This window comes from Salmo trutta, chromosome 37, assembly GCF_901001165.1.
Source record: "Salmo trutta chromosome 37, fSalTru1.1, whole genome shotgun sequence".
Taxonomy (NCBI): domain Eukaryota; kingdom Metazoa; phylum Chordata; class Actinopteri; order Salmoniformes; family Salmonidae; genus Salmo; species Salmo trutta.
The window spans coordinates 20,570,888-20,596,917 of record NC_042993.1 but is presented as its reverse complement, the minus strand read 5'-3'; the positions used below and the strand labels follow the sequence as shown (position 1 = coordinate 20,596,917).

General features: G+C 44.4%; 1 protein-coding gene across 2 annotated transcripts; it reads right to left on the bottom strand.

Annotated features, from left to right (window-relative positions):
* Positions 1 to 779: 779 nt before the first annotated feature.
* LOC115176673 (calpain-7-like) lies at positions 780 to 25,797 on the bottom strand. 2 transcript variants are annotated; one of them, XM_029736834.1, is made up of 20 exons: positions 25,709 to 25,797; positions 23,606 to 23,743; positions 23,161 to 23,269; positions 17,374 to 17,531; positions 16,932 to 16,999; positions 13,996 to 14,223; positions 13,632 to 13,718; positions 13,305 to 13,431; positions 12,813 to 12,992; positions 12,490 to 12,636; positions 12,078 to 12,184; positions 11,600 to 11,720; positions 9,523 to 9,767; positions 7,936 to 8,071; positions 7,756 to 7,831; positions 7,535 to 7,680; positions 6,409 to 6,471; positions 6,173 to 6,303; positions 4,241 to 4,333; positions 780 to 2,071 (listed from the first exon to the last, which is right to left on the bottom strand). In XM_029736834.1, exons 2-20 carry the CDS (start codon positions 23,705 to 23,707, stop codon positions 1,927 to 1,929), a joined length of 2,469 nt encoding a protein of 822 aa, XP_029592694.1. In that variant the 5' UTR covers positions 23,708 to 23,743; positions 25,709 to 25,797; the 3' UTR covers positions 780 to 1,926. The 2 variants fall into 2 exon arrangements, with proteins under 2 accessions (XP_029592694.1, XP_029592693.1); XM_029736833.1 differs by lacking the exon at positions 25,709 to 25,797 and having other exon boundaries at positions 23,606 to 24,065.
* Positions 25,798 to 26,030: the final 233 nt, after the last annotated feature.

The following is a 26,030-nucleotide window of genomic DNA, read 5'->3' as shown; positions in this document are numbered from 1 at the left end:
GACCCATTGACCCAAATTCCAGGTAGATTTAAAAGTTATTCTATAAAAACATGTCTGTCAGAGCCCTATGCAGTAATTGACTAGCCTGTAGCCATTCTGACTGAGCTATACTGATGTCTTACTGACATTGTCAAAAGAGTTATTGAATCGCTGCAGATAGCCTATTGCTACAACAGAAAACAATCAGATCATTGCTTTCTTGCAGGTTGTTTACGTCAACCTGGCTCCTCATTGGCAAACCTTAACATGATTAACCACAGTAGAAAAGTACCAGACTCGTGCTGGGATTCCCCATTGATGTATAAGCCGTGTGCTGCTGACTGTAGGGCTACAGGATTCAGAATGTTAGCAGGTTTGACATTAGCCACGGCTAAGCCAAGTGAAGAGATCTTTGGTGGCAAGGCAGCACAGAACTAGATTATAGGATCCTGTTCACACTAACAAAATTTAAACTGGTTTTCAGATTTCTCTTCATATTTGCTTTTCTTTCCTTTCGTTTGTCAGACATTTGACTTAGCAGCATTTGTCAGTTGCCAAATCTGGCTCTGGGGTTAAATTCCTGCCTTTTACCTAAACAATTGTTTTGTTCTCTCCCTCTTTACTGCACTTCCCTGTTTCTCTACCTCTCCAGATCCCTCCCTCAGGCCTGGTAGTTGGTCTCTCTGCCCTGTGATTCTCATTAGAGGTTGTGACCAGCTGCTGCCCACACAACACGCTCTGTTTTCAAATGCTCTTAGACAGGAGAGGCCAGATCTTCACCAACACAAACAGACAACACATTTTCTGACTTCCTTCAATGCCGTGTTTGAATACATCATTCCACATTTAGTGCAAGTTGAGCAAAATCATACAAGACTATTGCATATGACATAAGTGGCAACAGCAGCAATAGTTGCCCTTTAACAGTCACTGGAGGGGGAAGAAAAACAGAAAATGTAAAGAAGAATGAAACGACAAAGAGCAGCCATTTTGGTCATGCAAAATAAGTCTGCATGGTACAGGTGACTCTTCTAGTAAGTCCATGCTTTCCTTTGTAAAAAATAAAGTATGTTTGAGAAGTGGGTCTTGTCCACAAGACTGTATAGCATTGACACTTTACAGTAATTGTCCAGAAAATGACAAAGCCACTAGCAGTCTTGCATGTTTGACGAAATGTTAACAGAGAAGGAGAAACCACTGTGAAGTGTTCAAGTCCTTGCTGAAGCGTAAACAAGAGACTGAAGATTGGCGATACATTTCAAATGTCGTTTTCCATGTGAGTACACACACACGCAAAATTTCAGGAACTTATAAATTCTTTGGTTTTCCCTAAATCCCAGTTGGAGGATTCCAGGAATCTGGAAAACCAGGGAATTTATTGAAAGTTCCTAGAATTTTGCAACCACACACACGTCCTGCATGCCTGTGTCACGCATCCTTATAAATACCACAGATTAGTCTTCATTCCTGTGCAACAGAGAAATCCCTGTCGTGGTGCCGTCTCCTGAGAAAGACAGTAGCGGTTGCAGTAGAGAACATCACACTTCGTTCTTGGTAAACACCAGCACTGCCTCTTGAGTACCTAGACTGGCGGTCAACAAGCGCCAAGTAATTGAACATTGAAAATCAGAAGGGCCATAGTTGTTGTGACATCATTTACTGTATCTGTCATTATGGCAAAGGAGGAAGGAAGCACCTCCAACATTAGCTCTGATAGTTTACATTTTTTGGTACATGTTCTTGCACACCCCTCAGCACATAGAGGGCTAGGTTCCATACCAAAAACTTGTCCCTTTCCAAATACCCTTGATAATAATAAAATAAATCAGTCTCTTTTGGGTTCTCCTGCAGTTGTAACAAGTTCCACCCAGAGTTTAGGTAACAGTGACTGTCCATGTTGTGGGCAAGTTATTCCTGGTGTCACACCTGAATCCTTCCCCCCTCTCCTTACTGGAGCTGGGAGACCTTTAGGGGCATGGTGCTGCTGAAGTCCAGGAAGAAGGGTCCTTCCTGTTTGGGCAGGAAGGTGGTGGGGATGACATTATAGATGCCAGCGGGGACATGGTCTGCCTCCATGTAGCAGAAACCACACCTACAGAGAAAGAGAGAGAGCGAGAGTGAGAGTCACTATGGCTTTGTCTCAATAGTCTCAAATAGCACCCTTTCTAATCTCCATTCCTTCATAACCTGTTGTTACAATGCAGTCCACCGCCATTCCTGGACATTTTCTGTTTCATATTTCATTACCCATGAATAAATGCATACAATGTGTTCAAGAGCAGATTACATGAATTTATAGAGATGATCTGCTATTGAATACGAATTTAACCTGCTTTAACCTCATCTACAGGATAATATTGCATAATCAACAATCATGGTCTAAATGTGAGGAAAATGTTATGAATATCTTTACTTCAATTATTTCAAAATCATTTCTGACATACACATAGCCTTTGCCAAAAGATCTAACTCAAAAGGCATTCCTTTGTGCAACGAAACTAATTTCAGTACACCCTCAACCTTTGAACCAGGCTAACTCAATTAGCATAGACATCCCAGAGGTCAGACACGAGGTCCTCAGATGTGACCTTTTGACCTGTGGGGAATGTATAGAATGTTCCCAGTGTTGTGACTGTAGCCACCACATTTAGGCAGCATGTCATCAGGTCATCGGCTTTGGAGAATCACGTGTCCCCAATATATGTTCCAACACTGAACTTTAACCTGTGCATAACATTTTATGATGGATGCATTCAAGCGGTCACCCCGTCTCTGTTTTAGTAAAAAGCTGAGAGATGGGCCTGGAGAAATGTAACCACTTTCAAATTCATCGACAGAAAGGGGATACCTAGTCAGTTAAGCCGCGACTGCAAGGACTGACCATAGATGATATCAAAATGATCATTTCAACCATGTTGAGGCTATATAGTGTTTGTTTACATTTATGTTTACCAACATTGGCATTAAACAAGCTCAGAGTTTCACAGTAGGAAAATGACACTCATACCCGGGTTGAAAATGGCCGATTTGGACACTGATAAGCGCCTACATTGGAACACAGTAGCTGTACAGTAACATGCTATACATGAGGTCAGAGGTCAGAGTCACAGCTCTGTATGGGGTTTGACTGAGCCGTTTGGAACTTGAGCACAGTGCGCGACAAGAAGTTGCCCCCATTCGTTCTGATAATTGGGCAAAACATTTTGTCGTCCAAGTGAGGGAAACGCTGTAAGTTAAGATGGCTTGATGTATTTTGAAAGATGAAACGTTGAGGATTAGAATAAATACCACTTTGATGTGAAGCGAGTCAAACACGCATGAGCCCAAATGTGCACTTCACATTACCATATGAAACTCATGTAATATACAGTGTCAATGTCTATGATCATTATGTTTGATGTACATTTACAAGATGACATGGCGTTATGACCTGGGATGTCCCGAACACAATGAGCCTGTGTTTGTTGTATTGTGATTTTTGGGGGGCTGTACTCATGACTACATTCTATGCGCACCAAAATGACGATCTGCTTCTCTGAATTGGCTTGTGAAAGCCTACTGTAAAATCACATTTTTGAATTTAATGACGCCAACCTGACCCAGATTGGGATTTATAATGGACCGTTTTTGGATTGCGTAAACAGTAATTTTTTAATAACAGTAATTGTGTGATGGCGGGGATGCAGGGCTGTGTTCCAAACAACAACTACCAGTGCATATGGTCGGCACAGCTAGGAGAGCTCAAAAAGCTCCTTGTAGTTGAAGACTCGTATTTTAGTCATAAAAGTGTATTGAAGTTACTTAGGAACTGTGCATACTTAGGAGAGGTGTGTGGCCACTTAAACACCAGCTTGACCTCGCACTCAAACTCTTGTAATTTTTTTGTCTTATGTTGGACCTACCCCAAACCATGAATATTCTTATCACGTTACTGAATGAGTATTTTCAGATTTCGTTATCAACAAATGCTGTAAAATACACATCAAATCAACAGCAGAATGTTTGGATTCAGTCGTGTCAGGTGAACTGTTGTATCCTCACCTTTAGTCTAATCATTTTACCATAATCTCCAAACTGTTCCCTTTTAATTGCTACCATTCCTATTCATATGCTTTCCATATCTCTTCTGTAATAAAGATTTCCATTTAGCCATATCTATATAGGCCAATTCCCACGAGTGTAAAGGGTTAATATTAGGATTGATACTGAACTCATCTGGAACTCAACACCTCTATGAGCTGATCTCCTGTGTATCCTGTACCTGTAGTCTCCACTGTTCTTCTTCGGGACGCCTGCAGGTCCTGGCTCTACTACAGTGGACACGGTCACCATCTCAAAGCCCACACTGTACTGCCTAGAGAGGGAGAGACCGAGACATGATGACAACAATAACAACACCACAAGCAACCAGAACCTGCGCTCTACTGCCTACAGGCGGAGAGAGAGAGAGTCATCTCGTTTTAATTAGGAGCACCAGATGAACTATTAAAGATGACCCCCTACAGGATGACGTAAGGGAGTCCAGTAACACTGGAAACTGACTGTTAGTCTGTCTGGTCACATTTACACCTGGGAATCGTATTCTGTGACAGCTCAAATGTTCTGGATGTGTCATGACAAAGTCTCATTGGAGTCAGACTGTCAAACACAATGCAGACCATGCATATTATTTAGCATTGTAGTCATTTAGATTAGATTCAACTTTATTGTCATTGAACAAGTACAGTATAACTAAATACAGTTAGCATCTGACCAGAAGTGCAAATAAAAGAGTGCAAAATATGTACAAGTAAAACAATTAATTACAATGTATGTTATTAAGTGGGATGTATAAATGTGCAATGAAGGCAAATTGAAAGTGCAAGGAGGCATGCAACTGAAATGCAGGGATAGCAGCAATGAGGTTACCGAGGTAGACATGTACAACTGAATAATGTCCTTAATCAGACTTTTCAAAGCAATGTCAGAGTCCAGTAGTACCGTGAAGAGTGCAAAGAGAGTAGTACAACAAGGTCCCTGAGAGGCAGTACTAAGCGGTGGGAGGGTGGATATGGCTAGTGCCGTGTCAGAGTTCAGCAGGGTTACAGTAGCTGGAAAGAAACTGTTCTTGAGCCTGTTAGTGCGGGAACGTAGAGACCTGTAACGTAGAGACCTGTTTGTGGCATGGATGTGAAGGGTCCCTGATGATGCCGCGCGCCCTACGCAGACACCACTTGCGCTGGAGGTCTACGATGGCAGGGAGCTGGGCACCAGTGATGTGCTGGGCGGTTTTCACCACACGTTGCAGGGCCTTCCGGTCGGCCAAGGAGCATCCGCCAAACCACACTGTGGCGCAGTTAGTCAGAATGCTCACTACCGTGCAGCGGTAAAAGTTCACCAGGATCTTGGGAGACAGGCGGGCCTTCTTCAGCCTCCTCAAAAAGTACAGGCGCTGCTGCTCCTTTTTCACCAGGGTCGAGGTGTTGAGGGTCCAGTAGAGATCCTCGGAGATGTAGACACCCAGTAATTTGAAGCTGGGCACACGCTCCACCTCAGTGCCATCAATGAGAACTGGGGTGTGGCTGCAGCTTTTAGACTTCCTGTAATCCACAATGAGCTCCTTGGTTTTCTTTGCATTGAGGACCAGGTTGTTGTCAGCGCACCATGCAGCCAGGTGCTTGACCTCCTCCCTGTAGGCTGACTCGTCATTGTCACTGATCAGGCCTACCACCGTGGTGTCGTCTGCGAACTTGATGGTGTTGGAACCGTGTACAGGAACACAGGTGAAGAGGGAGTACAGGAGGGGGCTCAGCACGCAGCCCCGTGGCACACCGGTGTTCAGGTTCAGGGTTGAGGAGGTGAAGTTGTCTAACCTGGGATCAGCCCCCCTACAGAGAGAGGGGCTGATCACTAGGTCATGGAGTTTGGTGACCAGCCTAGAGGGAATGACCGTATTAAATGCCGAGCTAAAGTCTATAAACAGCATTCTCACATAGGTGTTGGTTTTGTCCAGGTGGGTCAGGGCAGAGTGTAAAGCTGTGGAGAGTAGTCCTTCTGCAGCCACCTCGGATTAGAGAAGGTTTGACGGACAGGATGAACACTCGAGTATTAAAAGTGCTGTGTTACAAGAGGACATTCATTTTATATCCATCAATTGTGATTGAGCCATAAAGTGTCCCTGTGGAGGGCCCCTGCCGGCCGCAGTGAGTCTTACCTGGAGCCTCGTAGCTCTATGAGCATGGGTCCTGGGCGCTCCAGGTTAAACTGGTAGATTGGGTTGTGCTTGTACGAGTCCTTGTAGTTCCCACAGCCCCCCGCACTCGGCCCCTTCCACTGGCCATTGATCTGCACAGGGAGAGAGAGGGGGCTTTAGCAATGTAAGATGGTGATTTTGTTATCATGCCAATAGAGAATGTGAACAACAAAGAGACAAGTGGAAGTAAATATTACCCTTTTGGTATGAGTGAAGGGCGTTGGGATCTTGGAGAAGGAGAACTTGCATCCAGAGTACACCTGTTGGAGGGAAACGTCTATTACTCTGTTGGAACTGAATGAGCAGGGATGTGATCAGCACAACATAGAAACATTATGAAGAATACTGGCCAGCTCTTATACAGATGGAAGAAATCATGTTCGTTCCGTACCTCACGAGAACTCTTCTGAGTATGAGACTGAACGTCAATTCACTAATTCTCCAGATTATTTTTAAGGAAGTGAGAGTGCAGGAATTGATTTCACAGCCAGTTTGCTGCTTGTTAGTCAAGGCTAGAGATATTCCTCTGGCAATTGACTTTTCTCTTTCATTCTCAGAAAGACACACATGCAACTACTTTCAGGGTTTCTTCTCTTCTACAGAGGCCAAACATGTTGTTTTTGTGAGACATCAGATAACAGCTCCTCAAAGACTTCAGATCAGTTGGCAGGGGGAGTTTATGAAATATAAATGAGCAAAAAAAAGGTTTGGGTCACATACAAAACATAAAACCTTTTACTCATATACAAACCAACAGAAAGTCTCTCTCCATCTCTCTGTCACACACAGCAATTCATTGCAGACAAACTCACAAGCTCTCTTTCAACTGATTTCACAGTTCTGCATGTGGGTTCTGACACAAAACTGTTTCTAATGAAATAATTAGCACACTGTTAATTTAAGACTCAATCTGCATGGATATGAACACGCAGACTCACAGACTATAGGACAAAGGAGGCTGCTTCATGTTTCCGAATGTAGAATTATACAACTCAGATGTAGTTTTATATTCCTTGTGTGTACGGTGTACACTTGACACTCATTAAGTAGAACAAGACACTTTCCTCTTTTCTCACTCTTCTTTCCTTCATCTCATCTTCCCCCACTCCCACCATCCCACTCTCTTTTCTCACTCTTCTTTCCTTCATCTCATCTTCCCCCACTCCCACCATCCCTCTCTTTTCTCACGTTCTATTGTGAGATGCTTGAGGCATGTTATATGGTCACTTCTGCACCGCAGTGCAACAGGATCGCTGTGTTTACCTGCCAGCGACAGATCTGACACTCAGGAGATGTATCTGACACGGTGTGTGTGTGTCTCACCCTCAGGGTGTAGTTGATGGTGTTCTGCTTCTCGTACTGTGACACCACCAGTGTGAAGGTGTGTGTTCCAGAGCTGGTTAGTCTCATCTTGGTCAGGTAGTGGGGGCTGTTGATCCTGATCCCATCTATGTAGGGGGGAGGGTCAGCTGAGGAGGAACATACGAGACAGTCAGAGGAAACACACACACACACACACACACACACTTCCATGAGAAACTCACCAGGGTAGTAAACTTTCTTTCCCTCTGTCTTGTAAACCACCAAGGTGATGAACTCCCTGTTTTGTGCAAAGTCATCCTGAACATCAAAAGGACAAAAACAGAGTGATTATTGTGTCTATGGGAGGAAATGAGACATTGTCTGATACTGTGTGGTGGTGGACAGCCAGACAGAGTGTGCACCTTGTCAGTGATGTGTCTGGTCAGCAGCACCCAGACAGCGGTGCCCCCTGCAGGACAGGTCACCTCCAGCCGGTACTGAGGGTTGTTGGCCAGGCTGTAGGCATCCTTCACCGGGCCCTGCTTCCCATCCCAGCTACTGCAGGGACACACACAACCAGAAATATACTTCACATATCATACACGTGTATTTTTTATACACATACAGTGCAGTCGGAAAGTATTCAGACCGCTTGACTTATTCTAAAATTGATTGAATAAAAATAAATTCTCATCAATCTACAAACAATACCCCATACTGACAAAGCGAAAACAGGTTTTTAGAATGTTTTGCAAAAAAACTGAAATACCTTATTTACATAAGTATTTAGAACATTTGCTATGAGACTCAAAATTGAGCTCAGGTGCATCCTGTTTCCATTGATCATCCTTAAGATGTTTTTACAACTCGATTGGAGTCTACCTGTGGTAAATGTAATTGATTGAAAATGAAAAGGCACACACCTGTCTATATAAAGTACCACAGTTGACAGGGCATGTCAGAGCAAAAACCAAGCAATGAGGTCGAAGGAATTGTCTGTAGAGCTCTGAGACAGGATTGTGTCGAGGCACAGATCTGGGGAAGGGTACCAAAAAATGTCTGCAGCATTGAAAGTCTGCAAGAACACAGTGGCTTCCACCATTCTTAAATGGAAGAAGTTTGGAACCACCAAGACTCTTCCTAGAGCTGGCTGCCCAGCCAAACTGAGCAATCGGGGGAGAAGGGCCTTGGTCAGGGAGGTGACCAAGAAGCTCCAGAGTTCTTTCTGTGGAAATGGTAGAACCTTCCAAAAGAACAACCATCTCTGCAGCACTCCACCAATCAGGCCTTTATGGTAGAGTGGCCAGATGGAAGCCACTTCCCAGTAAAAGGCACATGACAGCCCGCTTGGAGTTTGCCAAAGGCACCTAAAGGACTCAGACCAGGAGAAACAAAATTCTCTGATCTGATGAAACCAAAATTGAACTCTTTGGTCTGAATGCCAAGCTTCAGGCCTAGAGGAAACCTGGCACCATCCTTACGGTGAAGCATGGTGGCTTCGGGACAAGTCTCTGAATGTCCTCCCAGCCTGAGCCCAGACTTGAACCTGATCAAACATCTTTGGAGAGACCTGAAAATAGCTGTGCAGCAACGCTCCCCATCCAACCTGACAGAGCTTGAGAGGATCTGCAGAGAAGAATGGGAGAAACTCCCCAAATACAGGTGTGTCAAGCTTGTAGCATCATACCCAAGAAGACTCGAGGCTGTAATCGCTGCCAAAGGTGCTTCAACAAAGTACTGAGTAAAGGGTCTGAATACTTATGTAAATGTGATATTTCTGTTTTTTATTTGTAAAATTTCTAAAAACCTGTTTTTGCTTTGTCATTATGGGGTATCGTGTGTAGATTTGAGGGAAAAAAAACGATTTAATCAATTTTAGAACGAGGCTGTAACGTAACAATGTGGAAAAAGTCAAGGGGTCTGAATACTTTCCGAATGCACTGTATAGTAGGTAGTTATAGGTATAGCAGACCCTTGTGGGAGATAGAATAGGGCTGTTGTTGACTGACCTGTGGATACAGGAAGACTCTCTGAACAGGGCGGGGCTCCAGCTCAGGTAGATGACATCATAGTACTGGCACAGGTCCTCAAACGTGATCCAGAACACACCGTTATCAAACTTCTGTGCGGTCTTGGGGTCAAAGTTGAGGTATTTAAGAAGTTCTGGGGTCCAGTTTTGCTCGTCCCGTTCACTGAAGCAACCTTTCCACCTCAGGTGGCTCCACGGGTTCTTCAGCTGCAGGAACCGCTTCCCCTGAGAGCCAGATCAAATGGCACAGAAGCTTAGCATGCAGGCAGAACACTATTAATGATGCGCAAAGTTACAAAGTTCTGCAGGCTCTAGTTTTGTCTTATCTTGATTATTGTCCAGTCGTGTGGTCCAGTGCTGCAAAGATAGACCTAGTTAAGCTGTAGCTGGCCCAGAACAGAGCGGAACGTTTCGCTCCTCATTGTAATCAGAGGGCTGATTTAAATACTATGCATGCCAGTCTCTCTTGGCTAAGAATTGAACTTACACAGAGCTCCGACACACACACTTACCCCACCAGACATGCCACCAGGGGTCTTTTCATAGTCCCCAAATCCAGAACAAATTCAAGAAAGCGTAAAGTATTATTTAGAGCGATTATTGCATGGAACTCTGTTCCATCTCATATTGCTCAAATAAACAGCAAACCTGGTCTCAAAAAACAGATAAAGCCACACCTCACGGCACAACGCCTCTCCCCTATTTGACCTAGATGTGTGTATGCATTGACATGTAGGCTACGTGTGCCTTTAAAAAATGTTTTATGTAGTTCTGTTCTTGTCTATTAATGTTCTGTATTATGTCATTTCATGTTTTGTGTGGACCCCAGGAAGAGTAGCTGCTGCTTTTGTAACAGCAAATGGGGATCCTAATAAAATACCAAAGACATAAATGGAATTGACCAGATACAAATAAAACAGATCATGCTACATGTATACTATGAGTGGTTATGCTACTGTAATAACCATGAGTGGTTATGCTAACGAAGCAACTGTAACAACCTATGCTAACCAAGCTACTGTAACAACCTATGCTAACCAAGCTACTGTAACAACCTATGCTAACCAAGCTACTGTAACAACCATGAGTGGTTATGCTAACCAAGCTACTGTAATAACCTATGCTAACCAAGCTACTGTAACAACCATGAGTGGTTATGCTAAAACCATGAGTGGTTATGCTAACCAAGCTACTGCAACAACCATGAGTGGTTATGCTAACCAAGCTACTATAACAACCATGAGTGGTTATGCTAACCAAGCTACTGTAATAACCTATGCTAACCAAGCTACTGTAACAACCATGAGTGGTTATGCTAAAACCATGAGTGGTTATGCTAACCAAGCTACTGCAACAACCATGAGTGGTTATGCTAACCAAGCTACTGTAACAACCTATGCTAACCAAGCTACTGTAACAACCTATGCTAACCAAGCTACTGTAACAACCATGAGTGGTTATGCTAACCAAGCTACTGTAATAACCTATGCTAACCAAGCTACTGTAACAACCATGAGTGGTTATGCTAAAACCATGAGTGGTTATGCTAACCAAGCTACTGCAACAACCATGAGTGGTTATGCTAACCAAGCTACTATAACAACCATGAGTGGTTATGCTAACCAAGCTACTGTAACAACCATGAGTGGTTATGCTAACAAGCTACTGTAACAACCATGAGTGGTTATGCTAACAAGCTACTGTAACAACCATGAGTGGTTATGCTAACCAAGCTACTGTAACAACCATGAGTGGTTATGCTAACAAGCTACTGTAACAATCATGAGTGGTTATGCTAACAAGCTACTGTAACAACCATGAGTGGTTATGCTAACAAGCTACTGTAACAACCATGAGTGGTTATGCTAACAAGCTACTGTAACAACCATGAGTGGTTATGCTAACAAGCTACTGTAATAACCATGAGTGGTTATGCTAACAAGCTACTGTAATAACCATGAGTGGTTATGCTAACAAGCTACTGTAACAACCATGAGTGGTTATGCTAACAAGCTACTGTAATAACCATGAGTGGTTATGCTAACACTAACACTTACATTGTGCTCCCGGATATCCAGGACAGCGTAGGCATGCGTTGGCACAAGGCCCCACCTCTCGCCCTCCTCCTCTGTCATCACCCCCGTTGCCGTGGTGATTAGGACGTCGCCCCGGTGAAACCTGTCATGAGAGGAGAGGGGGATGTGAGAGTAGTAGGTCAGCTATCTTGGCTAGGAGACAAAACTCTGTGGTATTGATAACCATGTCTATTACCATCTGGTAGCAAAGGCAATCATGAAAAATGACTACCTGACTGGAGGATGGATTAGTGGCATTACCCGGTGTGTGTATCTTTTTGCAAATGTAATATGATTTGTGGATTCAAATAAAGTATTTCAAAAGTGTAAGAATCTGTGAGTCATATCTATTGGTGTGTACTGTATGTGTGTGAATTCTACAGAGCAGATGGACTATGTAGGCCCTTAAGTGTGTGCATGGGTGAATTAATGAGTGTGCGTTTGTGTCTGCGTGTCTCACCTCTGGTAGAGCATGCGGAAGGTGTCGTCCTTGATGAATGACTGATTGTCTGAATGCATGGCAATACGCTCTGGGATCCAGCCAGTGAGTGCGTGCAGATCGATGTTCTACAATACAATAAGACAGAACGAATAGAGATCACACTTTAGAAAACATTGATAACAAGGTGGAGAACAGAGCCAACTGTCCAATCACGCACAATGGATGAAATGAGGAATTTAGCCCACGCTGTGAATTTGAGGGAACTCTTGTTAGCTCTGAAACATTCTCCAAAGTAAAACATTCGCTTCTCTCATATCAGTCCAGTAGGAGACAAGGAGATGTAGCCAAAGCAGATAATTGAGTTGCACATTTGGCTAATGGACAGAGCCCAGTGCAAGAGGTAGTACTTTAACTGGGGGAACTCCCTCACCGAGTTGGAGCCGGGGAAGTCGTAGCCTCCCATGACCTTCATGTAGGCCTTCTCTATGAGGGAGACCCACAGCTCGTTCCTGTTGCTGGAGTAGGAACACAGCAGCTCTCCATTCTGACCACATGGCAGGAAGTCATCTATAATGACCTGCAGGGAACAGGAGGGGGAACACTTACAACAATACAACTCATTGGTAGACACTGTCAGAGACATGGCAGCTTTACAGTGACAGTCTTCTCATTTAGAGAGTAAGGTTTGCTAGCTTATCTCACAATGACATTGAGCACCAGTGGACCCAGCTCCCAGGTTTTGCGGTGCGTTACCTTCCTGGGCACACCGTTGATGTGAAGCTTCACCATGTACTTCCCACAGGGGTTATACTGTGGCTCCCCGCGCCGGTTCTGGGGGTAGATGATGCTGGTGATGAGCTTCTTGTTGTAGCGTCGCTCATAGGCAGCGCTGATGGCTAACGACGCTACGAACGAGCAGTCAGACACCACCGTCTAACGGGAGAGAGTAGGTGATAATGAGACTGACATCCAACCACCAGGGTGGGAGGTGAATCTGTCAGTTGTATCCATCACATTGACAGGTATTCAGTATAGAGCAGATTGTCCATAAAGTAGGTAGGTTTTATCAGACAAAACATAGGTACAAGTGGCGCCATCTGATGAGGAGTCAATTCCAATAGAACACAACTCATATAGCTACTGCACTCTTAGTGGTCTACACCTTAAATACTTCTGGATTTTACAGGGTACATTTTGGTCTTGATTATTAATATGGAACATTGACGGCTGTGTGTGTGGCCGGACCTGTTTGATGCTGAAGCTGGATACAGATAAGATCATGGTGGGGTTATTGCAGATCTCGTCAGGGCGAACCCAGTGGGAGAAGATGGTTCTCTGCTTGGGAGACAGGGCCAGCTTGCCTAGTTTGTCCCTGGGAAACATCCACAGAGAATAAAAAGTATGATGTTAATCACAAATTAACAATTGATGCAATCAAGCGGCACTCCATCTAGTATCTGCTTTCAGATGGAAATTGGTGGTCAGTAGAAATGTATTACGTGTGTATTCTACAATCTGTACACCCACTTACTAAGGAACTTTTTTAACTCAGCCAAGAATATCCTGACTTACGAGAATGGAACAGGAAAAGCAAATCTCTCCTTCAGGTCCACGCTCATGAAGGGGACGAAGGGTATGCCGTTGATCTTGGACGTGCTCCTATTTGGAAAGGAGGAGAGGAGAATCAGGAGAAATGTAACATGTGTACCTTACCCAGCAGGTGAAAATGTAGATGAGAGTCAAACCTGAACCTTTACCAAACAAAGGTGTGTTACTGCCTAACCTTTAGAAAACCCAGTCACACACTGGCATTATGCTCCTAGGGAAATGGGGATGATTATGGAACCACAGATAATTGCTTCTTGGGTGCCTAAACTCAATGTGTTGACCATGTTCTATGATTCTCCAGAGTCCAGATAGATCCCAGCCTGCTCACCTGAGCACCTCGATCTCTTCTGAGGTGTAGCGCTGACCCTGAGGCTCGCTGGACTGGACCGGTCTGACTGGCTGGGGACGGTTCTGGAGGGAGAAGTCAGGTCCAAGGGGGAAGAACTGTCTGACGGGGCAAGGCCCCCCACTAGGTTTGGCCCCTGAGGGCCCCGGCCTGTCCTGTGGCGACTGGGCTAAGGGACTGGCGGACTGGGACTCCTTCAGCCCCTCCGCCCTGGAGAGAAACAAAGTGCTTGGTTGGTTGGTCGGTCGGGTTGGTGTTCCTTGATCATTTACAGCGCATTCGGAAAGTATTCAGACCCCTTGACTTTATCCACATTTTGTTAAGTTACAGCCTTATTCTAAAATGGATTAGAAAAATACTGTTACGTTCCCCAGTTTCTCCGTTGTGGTATTGTTTGTATGTGTGTGTTTCAGGAAATGGCTTCCCCCAAGCAGCTGATTGGTCGGCCCCATTGCTAATTGGAGCTGACCCCGCCCTCTCGTCAGAGGATACAGCTGTATCCAATTACAGACTCCTTCTGAAGCTAGAAAAGCCAGTGTTCCTTTGTTAAGAGAGAGCTGATGGTTATGGCCTGTGTTGGTTGTTGCTCAGAGAGAGCTGATGGTTATGGCCTGTGTTGGTTGTTGCTCAGAGAGAGCTGATGGTTATGGCCTGTGTTGGTTGTTGCTCAGAGAGAGCTGATGGTTATGACCTGTGTTGGTTGTTGCTCAGAGAGAGCTGATGGCTATGGCCTGTGTTGGTTGTTGCTCAGAGAGAGCTGATGGCTATGGCCTGTGTTGGTTGTTGCTCAGAGAGAGCTGATGGTTATGGCCTGTGTTGGTTGTTGCTCAGAGAGAGCTGATGGTTATGGCCTGTGTTGGTTGTTGCTCAGAGAGAGCTGATGGTTATGGCCTGTGTTGGTTGTTGCTCAGAGAGAGCTGATGGTTATGGCCTGTGTTGGTTGTTGCTCAGAGAGAGCTGATGGTTATGGCCTGTGTTGGTTGTTGCTCAGAGACAGGTTTTTGTTAAATATTTTGTAGCCGCTGATCTGAGGTATGTGTGTGTCAATAGGACGCAGTGTTTACTTACTTACGTTTGTATCATTCTGTTTCATTTGTTCCCAGGGGGGAAGGGGAAGGCACCTAGGGTGTTCTTAAGTAAGAGGCCTGCGGGCATACATAACCCGTAGTATTTACTGTCTATGCACACTAGGTAAGACCTGGGCGGACCACCCCTTGTATTTTGGTTAGCGCACCAGGTGGTGCTAGTTAGGTAAGTAGTGGGTAGGCAGGTACGGTAGGAGAGAGGGCTCGTTAACTTTTTTACTTTCTTTGCTTTGGTTTCGTCCAGCCTCTTTTTCCCAAAATTACCATGTGACGGAATAAATTCCCTGTAAACGGTCAATTCTGCCTTTGTCATCCTTACTCGCACCTACAATCCCATTCAGCTTTCACGCCACGGGGAGTTGAGTTGTAGCAGGGTGTTGCGTTCCCTCTTCCTAGAGGCGTATGATACGTATTTGTTACGATCTACTCACAATACCCCATAAACACAAAGCAAAAACAGGTTTTTAGAAAATGTATTTAAAAAAAAAACTGAAATATCACATTAACATAAGTATTCAGACCCTCTACTGAGTACTTTGTTAAAGCACCTGTGACAGCAATCACAGCCTTGAGTCTTCTTGGGTATGACGCTACAAGCATGGCACATCTGTATTTGGGGAGTTTCAACCCATTCTCTACAGATCCTCTCAAGCTCTGTCAGGTTGGATGGGGAGTGTCGCTGCACAGCTATTTTCAGGTCTCTCCAGAGATGGCTCTGACTGGGCCACTCAAGGACATTCAGAGACTTGTCCCGAAGCCACTCCTGTGTTGTCTTGGTTGTGTGCTTAGGGTCATTGTCCTGTTTGAAGGTGACTCTTCACCCCAGTCTGAGGCCCTGAGCTCTCTGGAGCAGGTTTTCATCAAGGATCTCTCTGTATCAAGGATCTCTCTCTCCATTCATCTTTCCCTCGATCCTGACTAGTCTCCCAGTCCCTGCCACTGAAAAACATCCCCACAGCATGATGCTGCCACCACCATGCTTCACCGTAGGTGCCTTTTGGCAAACTCCAAGCAGTCCATTATGGGCCTTTTACTGAGGAATGGCTTCCGTCTGGCCAGTCTACCATAAAGGCCTGATTGGTGGAGTGCTACAGAGATGGTTGTTCTTCTGGAAGGTTCTCCCATCTCCACAGGGGAACTCTGGAACTCTGTCAGAGTGACCATCGGGTTCTCGGTCACCTCCCTGACCAAGGCCCTTCTCCCCCGATTGCTCAGTTTGGCCGGGCGGCCAGCTCTAGGTAGAGTCTTGGTGGTTCCAAACTTCTTCCATTTAAGAATGATGGAGGCCACTGTGTTCTTGGGGGCTTTCAATGCTGCATACATTGAAAGCCTTGACACAATCCTGTCTCGGAGCTCTACGGACAATTCCTTCGACCTCATGGCTTGGTTTTAGCTCTGACATGCCCTGTCAGCTGTGGGACCTTATATAGACAGGTGTGTGCCTTTCCAAATCATGTCCAATCAATTGAATTTACCACAGGTGGACTCCAAGTTGTAGAAACATCTCAAGGATGATCAATGGCAACAGGTTGCACCTGAGCTCAATTTCAAGTCTCACAGCAAAGGGTCTGAATACTTATGTAATAATTTTTTTATTTATTTGTAATATATTTGCAAAAATGTCTAAACCTGTTTCACTTTGTCATTATGGGGTATTGTGTGTAGATTGATGAAAATATGTATGTATTTAATCCATTTAAAAATAAGGCTGTAAAGTAACAAAATGTGGAAAAGGTCAAGGGTCTGAATACTTTCCGAATGCCCTGTATACATACAACACTAGAAATGTAGACATATTATACTATAGAGAGGAGGGGAGAGTGACCTCCTTACCTATCGAGGGCCTGACGAGCCAGCTGCTTCAGTTTGCCCTGCAGCCCCTGGTCTGTCGTATCATTAGACTGCGAGGAAAGAAAGAGAAAATGGGAGAAAAGGAGTGAGGGGGGCTGCAGGGCAAACATATTATGTACCCTAGAGACTAGGTCAAGAGGGATGTCAATACATGCAATGAAGGCTAGTGGGGCATCAGTCTGTTCATGGCCTAATCCAAATAAACAGTTGTTATACCTGTTCCTGACTACACCTCCATTGGACCTGGTGATGACCCAGGAATTAACATCCTGTATAATGTTTGATACAGTGGTCTGAATAGCAGAGAGTATAGCTAATTTTGTTGTTTTGCATAATACAAGAGCATTGGTGGTGAAAGTTGCCTCTGTAGTCTCACAGCGGGCCTAAAAGAAGCCTGGGTAGGTATTTCCTGAGCAGCCCCTACCGTCTGGATGCAGAGTTCCACGGCCTGTGTGTAGAGCTCGATGGCCTCGTCCCCATTGCCCTTCTCATCCTCCTCAAAGGCCTGGGTGACCAGGAAGTGGGCCCGCTCCAGATCCACCTGCTGCTTGCTCTTCAGAGGATCGCTACTTTGAGCTTGAACTGCATTGGGTCAAAGGTAAGTAGGACACAACGGAACATTAAAAATATATATTTTCACATACACTGGATAGGTGCAGTCAAATGTTGTTTTATAGCCATAGTAGTATGGCGCCCCTGGAGCAAATTAGGGTTAAGTGCATTGCTCAAGGGCACCGACCGATTTATCACCTTGCCAGCTCAGGTATTCAAACCAGCAACCTTTAGGTTACTGGCCCAACGCTATAACTGCTAGGATATCCTCAATGAGAGGCTGACAAAGAAAATAACTGGATGAGGGAAATATAGCTGCTATATATTTGAGGTGATGTGGATATGTTAGGATAGCTACTGCCAACTACAGCATTGAGAAACAATGAAAGAGGTTTCCTCTACCCAAATAAGGCTAGTGCCTCATATCAACCTGAATACAGTAACATGACCCCCTTCAGGGACAGGGATATTAAAAGAGGCTCATATCAACTTGAATACAGTAACATCACCCTCTTCAGGGACAGGGATATTAAGAGGCTTCTAGGCCCGGGCAACCGTACAGTATGAACCCGAGTCACACCCACTCTCCAACTCAACCGTACAGTATGAACCCGAGTCACACCCACTCTCCAACTCAACCGTACAGTATGAACCCGAGTCACACCCACTCTCCAACTCAACGGGACATACCCACACACCCTTTGTTGCTTTTATGTATTTAGCTTTTTGTGCTATTGCTCTGTCTGCTACGTGTTGCTTGTCCTATGTTGCTCTGCATGTGCTCACTGCTCATTGTTTCTCTTTATTGTTATTGTAATTGTTTTTAATAGCCTGCACAGGGACCGCGGTTGAAAATTTAGCCAGCTGGCTAAAACCGGCGCTTTTACTGAAACGTTGATTAATGTGCACTGTTCCTATAAAAAATAAACTCAATCTGTGGGCCAGTTTCATAAACACATGCGAAGGCCCTCACATCTCACACAAACACACACGCGAAGTGAAGTGTAAGCTGTTCTGTAGGTCATGGAAAGAATGACTCAGAAGGAAACTCACTGTAAGTTTACTGTGATCCAACATTAGATAGGCTAAGGACTAGATACAGTGCATTGGAAAAGTATTCAGACCCCTTGACTTTTTCCACATTTTGTTACGTTACGGCCTTATTTTAAAATGTATTAAATAGTTTTCCCCCCTCAATCTACACACAATACCCCAAAATGACAAAGCACAAATAGGTTGACATTTTTGCAAATGTATAAAAACAAAAAAAAACGGAAAAATGACATTTACATAAGTATTCAAACACTTCACTCAGTATTTTGTTGAAGCACCTTTGGCAGCAATTACAGCCTCGAGTCTTCTTGGGACACCTGTATTTGGGGAGTTCCTCCCATTCTTCTCTGCAGATCCTCTCAAGCTCTGTCAGGTTGGATGGGGAGCGTCGCTGCACAGCTATTTTCAGGACTCTCCAGAGATGGCTCTGGCTGGGCCACTCAAGGAAATTCAGAGACTTGTCCGGAAACCACTCCTGCGTTGACTTGGCTGTGTGCTTAGGGTCATTGTCCTGTTGGAAGGTGAACCTTCGCCCCAGTCTGAGGTCCTGAGCGCTCTGGAGCAGGTTTTCATCAAGGAGTTATCATCTTTCCCTCAATCCAGACTAGTCTCCCAGTCCCTGCTGCTGAAAAACATCCCCACAGCATGATGCTGCCATCACATTTCTCAGTAGAGGTCGACCGATTAATCGGAATGGCCGATTTCAAGTTTTCATAACAATCGGAAATCGGTAATTTTGGATGCCGATTTGGCCTATTTAAAAAAAAAATTGTAGACCTTTATTTAACTAGACAAGTCAGTTAAGAACACATTCTTATTTTCAATGACGGCCTAGGAACGGTGGGTTAACTGCCTTGTTCAGGGGCAGAACGACAGATTTTTACCTTGTCAGCTCAGGGATTCAATCTTGCAACCTTATGGTTAACTAGTCCAACGCTCTAACCACCTGCTTTACATTGCACTCCACGAGGAGCCTGCCTGTTACGCGAATGCAGTAAGAAGCCAAGGTAAGTTGCTAGCTAGCATTAAACTTATCTTATAAAAAACAATCAATCAATCATAATCACTAGTTAACTACACATGGTTGATGATATTACTCGTTTATCTAGCCTGTCCTGCGTTGCATATAATCGCTTAGGTACACGTTGCTCCAACCATAAACATCAATGCCTTTCTTAAAATCAATACACAAGTATATACACTGCTCAAAAAAATAAAGGGAACACTTAAACAACACAATGTAACTCCAAGTCAATCACACTTCTGTGAAATTAAACTGTCCACTTAGGAAGCAACACTGATTGACAATACATTTCACATGCTATTGTGCAAATGGAATAGACAACAGGTGGAAATTATAGGCAATTAGCAAGACACCCCCAATAAAAGAGTGGTTCTGCAGGTGGGGACCACAGACCACTTCTCAGTTCCTATGCTTCCTGGCTGATGTTTTGGTCACTTTTGAATGCTGGCGGTGCTTTCACTCTAGTGGTAGCATGAGACGGAGTCTACAACCCACACAAGTGGCTCAGGTAGTGCAGCTCATCCAGGATGGCACATCAATGCGAGCTGTGGCAAGAAGGTTTGCTGTGTCTGTCAGCGTAGTGTCCAGAGCATGGAGGCGCTACCAGGAGACAGGCCAGTACATCAGGAGACGTGGAGGAGGCCGTAGGAGGGCAACAACCCAGCAGCAGGACCGCTACCTCCGCCTTTGTGCAAGGAGGAGCAGGAGGAGCACTGCCAGAGCCCTGCAAAATGACCTCCAGCAAGCCACAAATGTGCATGTGTCTGCTCAAACGGTCAGAAACAGACTCCATGAGGGTGGTATGAGGGCCCGACGTCCACAGGTGGGGGTTGTGCTTACAGCCCAACACCGTGCAGGACGTTTGGCATTTGCCAGAGATGAAAGCAGGTTCACACTGAGCACGTGACAGACGTGACAGAGTCTGGAGACGCCATGGAGAATGTTCTGCTGCCTGCAACATCCTCCAGCATGACCGGTTTGGCGGTGGGTCAGTCATGGTGTGGGGTGGCATTTCTTTGGGGGGCCGCACAGCCCTCCATGTGCTCGCCAGAGGTAGCCTGACTGCCATTAGGTACCGAGATGAGATCCTCAGACCCCTTGTGAGACCATATGCTGGTGCGGTTGGCCCTGGGTTCCTCCTAATGCAAGACAATGCTAGACCTCATGTGGCTGGAGTGTGTCAGCAGTTCCTGCAAGAGGAAGGCATTGATGCTATGGACTGGCCCACCCGTTCCCCAGACCTGAATCCAATTGAGCACATCTGGGACATCATGTCTCGCTCCATCCACCAACGCCACGTTGCACCACAGACTGTCCAGGAGTTGGCGGATGCTTTAGTCCAGGTCTAGGAGGAGATCCCTCAGGATACCATCCGCCACCTCATCAGGAGCATGCCCAGGCGTTGTAGGGAGGTCATACAGGCACGTGGAGACCACACACACTACTGAGCCTCATTTTGACTTGTTTTAAGGACATTACATCAAAGTTGGATCAGCCTGTAGTGTGGTTTTCCACTTTAATTTTGAGTGTGACTCCAAATCCAGACCTCCATGGGTTGATAAATTGGATTTCCATTGATTATTTTTGTGTGATTTTGTTGTCAGCACATTCAACTATGTAAAGAAAAAAGTATTTAGTAAGATTATTTCTTTCATTCAGATCTAGGATGTGTTGTTTAAGTGTTCCCTTTATTTTTTTGAGCAGTATATTTTTAAACCTGCATATTTAGTTAATATTGCCTGCTAACTTTAATTTCTTTTAACTAGGGAAAATGTGTCACTTCTCTTGCAAACAGAGTCAGGGTATATGCAGCCGTTTGGGCCGCTTGGCTCGTTGCGAACTGTGAAGACTTTCTTCCTAACAAAGACAGCCGACTTCGCCAAACGGGGAATGATTTAACAAAAGCGCATTTGCGAAAAAAGCACAATCGTTGCACGACTGTACCTAACCATAAACATCAATGCCTTTCTTAAAATCAATACACAGAAGTATATATTTTTAAACCTGCATATTTAGCTAAAAGAAATCCAGGTTAGCAGGCAATATTAACCAGGTGAAATTGTGTCATTTTGCGTTCATTGCACGAAGAGTCATGGTATATGCAACAGTTTGGGCCGCCTGGCTCGTTGCGAACTAATTTGCCAGAATTTTACGTAATTATGACATAACATTGAAGGTTGTGCAATGTAACAGGAATAACGTTTTGTTTTCGAGATGATAGTTTCCGGATTCGACCATATTAATGACCTAAGGCTCGTATTTCTGTGTGTTATTATGTTATAATTAAGTCTATGATTTGATAGAGCAGTCTGACTGAGCGATGGTAGGCAGCAGCAGGCTTGTAAGCATTCATTTAAACAGCACCTTCGTGCGTTTTGCCAGCAGCCCTTCGCAATGCATTACGCTGTTTATGACTTCAAGCCTATCAACTCCCAAGATTAGGCTGGTGTAACCGATGTGAAATGGCTAGCTAGTTAGCTGTGTGCGCGCTAATAGCGTTTCAAACGTCACTCGCTCTGAGACTTGGAGTAGTTGTTCCCCTTGCTCTACATGGGTAACACTGCTTCGAGGGTGGCTGTTGTTGATGTGTTCCAGGTTCGAGCCCAGGTAGGAGCGAGGAGAGGGACGGAAGCTATACTGTTACACTGGCAATAATAAAGTGCCTATAAGAACTTCCAATAGTCAAAGGTATATGAAATACAAATCGTAGAGAGAGAAATAGTCCTATAATTCCTATAATAACTACAACCTAAAACTTCTTACCTGGGAATATTGAAGACTCATGTTAAAAGGAACCACCAGCTTTCATATGTTCTCATGTTCTGAGCAAGGAACTTAAACGTTACCTTTTTTACATGGCACATATTGCACTTTTACTTTCTTCTCCAACACTTTGTTTTTGCATTATTTAAACCAAATTGAACATGTTTCATTATTTATTTGAGGCTAAATAGATTTTATTGATGTATTATATTAAGTTAAAATAAGTGTTCATTCAGTATTGTTGCAATTGTCATTATTACAAATAAATAAATAAATAAACGGCCGATTAATCGGTATTGGCTTTGCTCTGACATGCACTGTCAACTGTGGGACCTTATATAGACTGGTGTGTGCCTTTCCAAATCATGTCCAATCAATTAAATTTACCACAGGTGGACTCCAATCAAGTTGTAGAAACATCTCAAGGATGATCAAGGGAAACAGGTTTCACCTGAGCTCAATTTTGAGTCTCATTGCAAAGGGTCTGAATACTTATGTAAATAAGCTATTTCTGTTGTTTTTTAATACATTTGCAAACATTTCTAAAAACCTGTTTTTGCTTTGTCATTATGGGGTATTGTGTGTAGATTGATGAGGAAAAAATGTATTTAATTAACTTTAGAATAAGGCTGTACCGTAACAAAATGTGGAAAAAGTCAAGGGGTCTGAATACTTTCCGAATGCACTGTAGGCTACTCACTGATATGCTTTGTGAATACGGGCCCAAGCATTCTGGATGGAGTATGAGAGTGAATGAAGTTGGATCAGAAGTGGTTATGAGGATCACCCGTTTTCCCTACACTGTTGAGGTGGACTCACCAGCATTGTGCAGGGCCTGAACCCGGTACAGGTACTCATTGACTTTATCCTGGATGCCCTCCAGTTTAGACCCTGCCATGCCGGCGTAGATCAGGGCTTGTGCCGCCTCCTAATATCACATACAACACCAATATTATTGCTCTCAAAATGACAAATTAATTTTCATGTAACAAAATACAAGTGTCTTAACCATGGGTCAAGTACCACTACGATAGTAACTTACCCTATATTATTTGAGCTTCTGGATACACCTTAAAGGCTGAATACATACCGTTTGTTACACAGGTGTAAACACTGGGATGCCACTTCTAAAGGCTAAAAGTGCATCAGTGATCAAGTAGTGTATTCCACAAGGGTGACCATAGGATGCAGGTGAAAGTAAAAGCCAATGAGTAGTGTGGCAAATTATTCCACAACATCCATTTCATTCAGTCCTTAATGTTACCTTATAATAGAAGACAGCCTCGTTGTATTTTCCATTCTGGTCGCAGATGACAGCAGTTTTAGCAAATTTAACTCCATCGTGCTCCAGTGCCGTGCAATCCATGTTGTTCTAACGTTTTCTCAAACGCCTTCATACAGCCTGGAAAATATGACTGTCCCTGTCATTCGGAACTAAAGTTAGCTAACTAGCTAGCAAGACGAACTTGACAGAACGTCAGACAACTAAATCAAAGCAATGAGTTACAGTTACAGTTCCATGAGTTACAGTTCCAAAATATAGATTTTAAAGAGAAGATTATCAAATGAATGGAATACAAACAACCGCCTTGACAAGATCATTATGATATACAGCTAGCAAGTAGACGAGCTACTTTCTGCTCGATAACAACAACAACAAGTGATTTCCATGATTTAGCTTCCGGGTAGCTCCACCGATGAAGAGAGATTTTACACTCCAATCCAGTTGGGTGGCAGTATTGCGCCATTGATTTGATGTAAATCTCCAGTCAACATTGCAGAGTATTCATGATCGAAACATAGCACAATACAACTCGACATGCATCACATGTTCATCGTGAGTTTTACGCACATTGGCGTTAACAACTAATGTTTTGACTGTGTCCCTCGTGAGATGGCGGTGTGTGGAATTGAAAGATTACGCTTAATTAAATAGTTTGTCGAAGTTCAATTTCCTCCATGTGTGTGAAACGCATAGACTTGCATTTCCTATTCAATTAAACTGTGTGCGTGCATGCTTTGTTATTCCACCACTCAACACTTTTCTATCTAAATGTATCAGTCTTTTGTCAAAAGCTGTCGTTATTTTGGCAGATTTGACATAACCTAACCTGTTAATATTTTTCGTTCTGGTGAAATACTTCAAATGAAACAAGAATATCGGGACCTTATTCTGCAGCAGTGTGGTGCAAAGGCACTGCGTGTTGGTGACAAAATCCAGACGTTGTAGCGCGGCTATGGCCAGATTGTGAAGGTCCATTTAGATGGCTGTGAAGTTCCATTTAGATGGCTGTGAAGGTCCATTTAGATGGCTGTGAAGGTCCATTTAGATGGCTGTGAAGGTCCATTTAGATGGCTGTGACCCCCGCTCGGCACCCTGGAGGCTGGAACACAGACCTGTCTCACATGCACAAGGTGAGGTCCTACCAAGTGGAGACACTGGTACCAGAACTACTCCACCAATGATGGATGTCGAATGCCAGCCTGTCTGGCTGCTTGTTCATACGGGGACAAACAGCTGATAGTTCTGGAGGACCTGGATGTGGTGGGCTTCAACCAGAGAAGAACCAGCGTTAGGGATGCAGAGATGAGGGCCTGCATCAGCTGGCTGGCCCACTTCCATGGCCTCTTCCTGGGGGTGGTGCCGGAGGGGCTGTGGCCCGTAGGTACCTATTGGCACCTGGAAACACGCCCTGACGAGCTGGATGCCATGGACGACTCCCAGCTCAAAGCAGCTGCTGGTGAGATTGACAGGATCCTCAATGAATGCCGCTTCAAGACCATCGTTCATGGAGATGCCAAATTAGCTAACTTCTGCTTCTCTGGGAGTGGGCAGGGTGTGGCGGCAGTGGACTTTCAGTACGTGGGTGGAGGCTGTGGGATGATGGATGTTGTCTACCTCATGGAGGAAATTGAGGAGAACCAGCTTGAAAAGAAGGTTCCCAGCCTGCTGGACTACTTCTTCACAGAACTGAGGGCATCAGTGACCAAGCAGGTGGACTTTGCTGCCCTGGAGAAAGAGTGGAGGGAGATGTTTGCCTGGACAGACTTCCATCGCTTTCTCCTGGGATGGATGCCAGGACACCAGAAGATCAACAGATATACTAAGCAGCTGACTAAAGAGATGCTGAGGAAATTGAAACGGTGACTTAAGCCTCTGCCATTAAGGCTCATCAATCACCTGCTTATTGCACTGGGTTGTATTGAGGGATGTAGATCAGAAAAACTGATTTGCTGTGTGTTGTTGGGTGGAGAGCAGAAGATTGCCTAAAATCAGACATTGAGCCCATTTTTTGGTATACAGTCAAACAATGCATTTAAAGTTTTCCTTACAAGCTAGAATATTTTAAATTACATTTGAACTTACTTTAGCGGTTGGTTCTTCAGCTGCTCGAAATTTGAGACAATATCAACTGGAAAGTTTTGTTTACCCGACTATTTAGAGCACAGGCACTGAAGATGAATGTCTATCACCTGGCACATGCACAAAACCACGTAAACACCCGTTAGTATGCATCGCGTGCATGTACTTAAGTCGGTTTAATAATACTTTCCTGTGGATACGTAAAACAAGATTGACCAGTTGACGGACCAACACCACGGACAATCGACCGAGGTAAAGACAGTTTCAAGTTGGATATTCGCGCTTTCAAACCACTTGAGCCACAGACTCCAAATAAGTGTCATTA